At 42.3% G+C, this 6891-nt stretch overlaps 1 protein-coding gene across 2 annotated transcripts in view; it reads left to right on the forward strand.

Annotated features, from left to right (window-relative positions):
• LOC138292689 (cytochrome P450 2D15-like) overlaps positions 1 to 4461 on the forward strand; it is a 334715-nt gene extending 330254 nt beyond the window's left edge. For both annotated transcript variants that reach the window (XM_069231409.1, XM_069231410.1), the window contains one exon: positions 3123 to 4461. In XM_069231409.1, the coding sequence (XP_069087510.1) occupies positions 3123 to 3301 (179 nt within the window). In that variant the 3' untranslated portion in view covers positions 3302 to 4461. The remainder of the gene's footprint in view (positions 1 to 3122) is intronic.
• Positions 4462 to 6891: the final 2430 nt, after the last annotated feature.

The following is a 6891-nucleotide window of genomic DNA, read 5'->3' on the forward strand; positions in this document are numbered from 1 at the left end:
ACCTGTGAGCTGGAGGTAGAAGTGTAATTAAATCTTGTACTAATGAACTAGTGTCAAGGAAGTGGGAAAGACAAGTATGCCCACCTCAATGCTTATGTGAGTAACCATCTACCTGTTTGATGACAATAGTATCTCTCTGAGAGGAAATGGGTTTATGATACAGTGTGGTTGTGCAAAATCAACATGTAATAAAGGCATAATTCCATGTCAGGTCCAGTCAAGTTTGTTTGTAAAACCTTAGTTCAGTATTGGGTAGCTGCAGCTTAGAGCAGTCAGGCTTTATCAAAGGAACAAGTGTAAAGCATTTAGAAGCACTAAAACAGTTGAATAAAATGGAAATGCAACACAATAAAAATCCAACACCAATTTTTTTTAATGGATTTATGTTTATCTTTAAAAAGACATCTCAATTACTAAAATCCACTAGAGGGTTCCAGAGATATGCATTTTAAAAGAAACAATGAATCATAGTGTTTAACTTAGCGCAATAAATCATTGTAATCTAAAGTGACTTCAAGTTTAGAGTTAGCCAAGATAAATAAGTTGAAAATGGCCATAAAGGCACACTTGTGGCAACTAACTCTGGAAGGGCGTCAGTCACAGGGACTAACAAGGTCCAGTAAAACGGTTACATCAGAGTCAAAAAAGATTTCAGTCCAGTTCCAGGATCTATAGTAGAACCGCAAAGACATCAACGGATTGGTAGTGTTGCAAGAGATGCAGGATGCTGAAGATGCTGTAGGAAGCTGAGAATACTAAATTGTGTTGGGGTTTTCCAGAGGCCACCCTTCGAACCACAAACACAGTGGGGCAAATTTGACCACTGGGTTGATGTCCCTCAAAGTCCGGGTGAAGTTCTACCAAAAACTAGCTGCCACTGGTCCTCTGGTCTCCAGATACAGCCAAACCAGTGGTCCCCTTAACTTGCAGTAACTTCCTTGCTGGGTGACCAAACTACACTCGGATGACTCTCCCAGGGCCAGCAGACCTGAGTGCAACTTTTAGGGTTGGGACTTGGTCACCCATGCTGCACTTTGGCGATCAGCAGTAATCAGTCATTCTTGGTTACCAACTTGCCATGGCAGTCTTTTTCAGCTTTTATGACCCTGAGGATGTAGAAAGGAGTGAGCCAACTGGCTTTTGGAGTCACCTTCTCCTTCTGGGGCTTGGGATGACTTATTCTTGAGCGGGGCACCACAGGCACAGTCCTTTCTTTGCTAGCCCCAAAGTGCAGAAGGTACGGTCCAGTCTTTGGTGCAGCCTCTCTTTGCTGGGTCCAGGGAACAGCAGGCAGCTACATGCCATTTGGCTACAAGGTCCTTCCTGACTGATGACACTTTTCTGCAAAATTTGTCATCTAGCTATTTCAAGGTACACTATGTACTGACTTCCCCTTTGGTGTCAGGAGCTCTGTAGCCCGTCCCAGAGGTGTATTTACTTGGTGGCCACCCCCACGCGGAAACACCGCTTAGGCAACGGCTTCTTCTTCTCTCTCCAAAATGCCAGCCTGTCTGCTAAAAGAAAAGAGCAGCATCTCTCATGCGTGACTACTATTTGCCCTTTAAAAGCAGCTCCCCCCTTGAAACTTGCCTTATGGGCTCACACCCTATTTGGCCTTCCTGCCAGGAGGAGATCACACCTCTACTCTTAGCACATCATTTTTTCTCCTTACTGATATTCATTTACACCTCTCCCAAAGAGGACAGAAGGCAGTCATGGGGGCAATAGCTTGTGTGGAACCATTACCTGTAACTGGAAACTTTTGGGCAACAAAGTGGCAACTTTCTAAAGTTGTCATTTGTGCAAAGGTTACATTAAATTTGACTTGAGCAACAAGTTGGCTTTAATGCGGCAATTCTTTTGATACCTTGAAGTACCATACTGAGTAGTCCCATTGAGAAGTTAGCACTGCTGCATTGTTGGTGTGTAACCCTGTACTTTCCAATGGGGCTTCTATCCTACCCACAGCAAAAAAATGCATTGTGGTGTTTTTACAGTCAGCAACATCACAAAATAAAATGATGGAAGGAGTGTTGAAGCTTTTTCATCACTCACCCCCAGTCACAGTCCTGGGTTTAATCCATCATTATTTTGCTTGCCACATCACCCCATCATCCTTTTGTGTTGCTAAAATCACCCCAAGTGGCCAGGGTAAGTCCAGACTTGGTACCTTCTCACTCTGCCACTGGATTCAAGCTAGCCTGGCTGATGAGGGGTAATACCCCGAAACTGATCCCAGGATGCCTGTTTCTGATCCAGGGAGGACCTGGCCTTGCAGTTCGGGCTGGACTGTTCCTATGAGGAGCAGGGACAAGACTGATTTGCATGTAGCTGGGTCCAAAATGGGGTGGCATGGTGAGCAAAAGAACAATGGGTTAAAACCAGATCTGTGACTGGGGGGTGAGTATTTGAAAAACGTCAACACTCCATCCATCATCCTTTTGAGTTTTTACTGTCAGGACTTCAAAAAACACATGTCCCACTTTTTAATATGCAGCACTCTGCCTAACGGTCATTAGGCCTGCCTTAGGAGTGACATAAATATTAAAAAGGAAGGCTTGGGCTTTGCCATTATTTTAAATGGCAAAGTCAAGTTAGCAGTTTAGAAACTGCTCTGCCAGCCTGCAATGGCAGTCCGGGTATCATGTTTTACCTTGTCACACTCTTGGAAGCACAACCAGTGCTGCAATCTACAAAGAACACTTAATTTACAGACCCTAGGTACCCCTGGTGCTATCTACTGGGTAAGTTAATTTATGTCAATTGTGGGTAAGCCAATTAGACCTATACCTTTTAAAGTATAAGAGCACTGGCACTGAAACCTGTTTAGAAGGACTCAGTGCACTTACAGAGTCCAAGTGCAGCAGCATCAATCCAATGATACCAAGTAATAGAGCAAAATATCTAGGATGAACCCTGCAAAAAGCAATTTCTTTACACTCCTGTGAAAGCTGGATGGTACTTTAAGTGGGTAGGGTGTTGAAAACTTTAGTTGTGTGATTATATAATGTTCTGATGCTTTATTAGATGGATGAAAGCCATTATCCCAGAACGGATTTTAATTTTTACGGTTGTTTTCATGTTTTGAAATATTTATTTTCTCTTTCACCCTTGTCTTGCAGGGCGCCGTATCTGTTTGGGGGAGCAGCTGGCCAGGATGGAGCTCTTTCTCTTCTTCACCACTTTTCTTCAGCAGTTCACTTTCTTCATTCCAAGGGACCAACCAAGGCCAAGTGAAGAGACCACCGATAATTTTATAAGAGCCCCTGTGCCTTACCAGTTATGTGTTGAAGTAAGATGAAGGAAAGTCATTATACATAGCAAGCATCTCACGATGATGATATCTGAAACAATGGATCCACTGGTGGCTCTTTCAGGAAACGATAGCTGAAATGTAAAACAAATCATTAATGCACCCTTAAAACCCCCTCTGTGTGATGATATAAAAAGAGCATGTAAAGTTGCAGTTACAATTAATTTCACAGAGGTTAATTTAAGATTTCTGTACATTCACAACTGGGTTGAACCCCTTATTGACTACAAATGATATGAGTTACTGCTTGAACATCAAAGTATTCATAACACTTCTGTAAGTCGTCTGCCTTCTGTAAGCCACATGATAGGAACAATATAATGTATGTTGGACTCAGAGCAACGTCACGAATGACTAAAAGGACCAAACATGATTTATGTCCAGGGCAAAGACACATTCATATATTTGAAGAGTTTAGCCATAGCTTTTAGAACAATAGAAGTGATCTATTACATATCTAATCACCCTCTCATGTATGACTTCAATTAACTGCAGACAATCTTGGAGGGAAAACGTGATCAAAATTGCTTCTTCCTGCTACATTTTTGTTTGCAATGGATAATGTCCCAGTAGCAATATAGGAACATGTTGCATGCTACCGAGTGTGTTTTATATGTGCTGTATGGTCATTTTTGTACAATGATCATGAAAACAATACTGAATTGCAAACAGTGTAATTTTGACTGAAAGTCATTAAATACCTGTCCATATATACTGTGTGACACTCAGCAGTAGAAAGAAGTGAAAAGGATACACGATTGGTGTTTATTTCAATATGCACAATCAGGTTCAGCTAATTAAACCATAGCAAATGGCGAACCTTTGTAAAATAATTTAAGTATATCCTAACTAAAGGCATTGTCATGCTAATGAGATCAAAAGCCCTATAATTTTAATGGCGTCGATGAAAGAAGATGTGCGATCCGCGCCTATGTACGCCTGCACATCCTCGTGCAATATGATGTCCAAAGAAGAGCGATATGTTGCAAACTGTGGATCATGTGTACACTTAAGTAATTGTTCAATTCATTGTGCAGCATTGTTTCTCTATTTTAATGAGATATGCGAGCCATCTTAATTTTGAATGTAACAAATGACACTTTCATTTTGCCTATAAAAATATAGAAAATGTTTTCTCTTTTCTCGTGCTTTGTATCCGTGGCCACTTTGTGTTCAAAAGTATTGTTTTAGAAGATAAACATCTACGCAACAGGCTCATTCTGGAGGCGTTTGCTCAAGACGTGAAGATTTGGAGCTAGGACCCAGAGTATTTTCGTACTTGAATTCCACGTGCCGTTGCCTAGAGGAATTTGGGAAGGAAAACGGTTTAGAAAAGAGGAAAGCATTTAATTTTACCTACAGTAAAACCAAAACCACAGGCTATCTTTGTCTTGACCTGTAAAACTCGTAATCACTGGTAAAATGGATATGGAGAGTAATAGCGCCACCATGTGGTGCCAGTATTTCCCCAGACACTTTTACCAGGCAATAAAGGGCATATAGGTTTCCTAAGCACCTCATTCTGATACAGTTGTCTGTGTATTAAACGATAATCATCATTTCCAGAAATATCGTTCACTAAAATTCACTGGAGTGAAAAGGCGCACTTCCGTTTTGCCTTTACTCCAATGACACAATGCATTATCCGATTTTAGTGCGATGATGGAACTCACGGCTGCATATGCTTGAAAATGACCCAGTTACTTACTGGTAAATCTTCATTATTCGTGACTAATGTATTTTAATTGTCTCGCTCTAGTGGACGGTCTGATTATTGCGTTTATCCTCCAAACGCCTCCTATAAAGGGCGAGAACACCATGAGTGAGGACTGGGAGGAGGAACAGTTGAGATTAATATGTTCAGAAGTGATGAGAAATGCTGACGGGTGATGAGTCATGGGGTGACAAACAATGGCACTCCAGACTATAAATATACTCCTGAATATGCAAATGAGGTATATTACAAAATGTAGTGTATTAAATGAAACACACTGACTCCTAAATTCAGTTTCATATAAATACTATTGCACATTTTAGTGCACAAAACAGATGTGATTATGCACTGAATGTGGTAAGAAAAAGTGTTTTTTATCTCATCGTAAGAATTGTTTTCCTTCTTGGTATGATCGCGCATATTTTGGCAGAAATGAAGGTAGTAAATTGATGCTTAGGTTGCGGACAGACTTCAGCTGGCACAGGGAGTGGCAGTCAGGGCCGGCTTTAGGACTGGTGGCGCCCTGTGCGACAGTTTATTGTGGCGCCCCCCACCCCATGGCCTCCTCCTCGGTTTCACTCACTACCACCAGCAAATGTGCCCCTCATCTCTCCATCGCTCCCCTTACATACATTCATGTGTTTTAAAGCACTTGTAAAGACTGGCTTTACTAATCCACTCAGCTAGCCACATAAAATACAGGGGCATTTTTAAGAGCCCCTAGCGGCATTCTAACGCTACATTTGTGAAATGTTTTTCTGTTAGGGGATTCCATAGTATTGGTGGAACAATTAGTCTTTGTTTTGTGGAAACTTGAAACCATGGATGTGTGTTCTCATAATAGTTTGTAGATTGCAGGTGTGTCTAAAAACTGTAAAAATGTATATGATACATTACAATATAGTCCAACTTAACAATTTAGCAAACTGGCCACCTTATTACAATTCTGTATTGTTAGAAATGAGGTCTTTGGTTGGCAGTCAGATTACCCCCTGTCCAAGCAAGGACCCTCACTCTAGTCAGGGTAAAAGAGAATCACCCTCAACTAACCCCTCCTTACCCCCTTGGTAGCTTGGCACGAGCAGTAGGCTTAACCTCAGAGTGTTAGGTGTAAAGTATTTGTACCAATACACACAGTAACTTAATGAAAACACTAAAAGATGACACAAATCAGGTTTAGAAACATAGAAAATATTTATCTAAACAAAATAAGACCAAAACAACAAAAATCCACAATACACAAGTCAAGTGATAACAAAAAATGCAAAAAGAGTCTTCATGTAATTTTAAACACACACTAACGCTGTTAGTGTGAAAACGTACCTTGGGTGTGTCAAAAATAACCCTGCACGGTTGAGTTTGGGTCAAAAAGGGCTTGCGATGCACCGATTTCACTCACAAGCGAGACCTTGCGTCGTTTCTCCTTTCGTCGGGTCGGCGTGCGTCATTTCTTCTCTCCGCAGGAGAGCGATGCATCGATCCGGTCAGCACTCTCGGTTCCAGGCAGGCCCTGCGTCGCTTTTACATGCCCAGCGGTGTTTGCGTCGGAAATCTAGCCGCACGGTGATGCGAAAACCATGCAGCGCGGGTTGCGATCTCATCAGCCTCTGTCATTGATGCTGTGCGTCGTTTCTCCAGCCCCGGGTGTCGTTCTTTGGGTCACGTTGCAGGCGAGCGTCGATTTTCAGCTGCGAAGGCGGCAGCGCGTTGATTTTTCAGCCGCAGATCTGAGTCGCGTTGATCTTCTCCACGCACGGCAGTCAGTGCGTGGATTTCTGCCTCTTAGGCTGCCAGCTTCTCCTTTCAGGGTCCCAGGAACTGGATGGGCACCACTTGGCAGAGTAGGAGTCTCTCCAGAGACTCC

The sequence above is a fragment of the Pleurodeles waltl genome, chromosome 4_2 (assembly GCF_031143425.1).
Source record: "Pleurodeles waltl isolate 20211129_DDA chromosome 4_2, aPleWal1.hap1.20221129, whole genome shotgun sequence".
Classification (NCBI taxonomy): Eukaryota; Metazoa; Chordata; class Amphibia; order Caudata; family Salamandridae; genus Pleurodeles; species Pleurodeles waltl.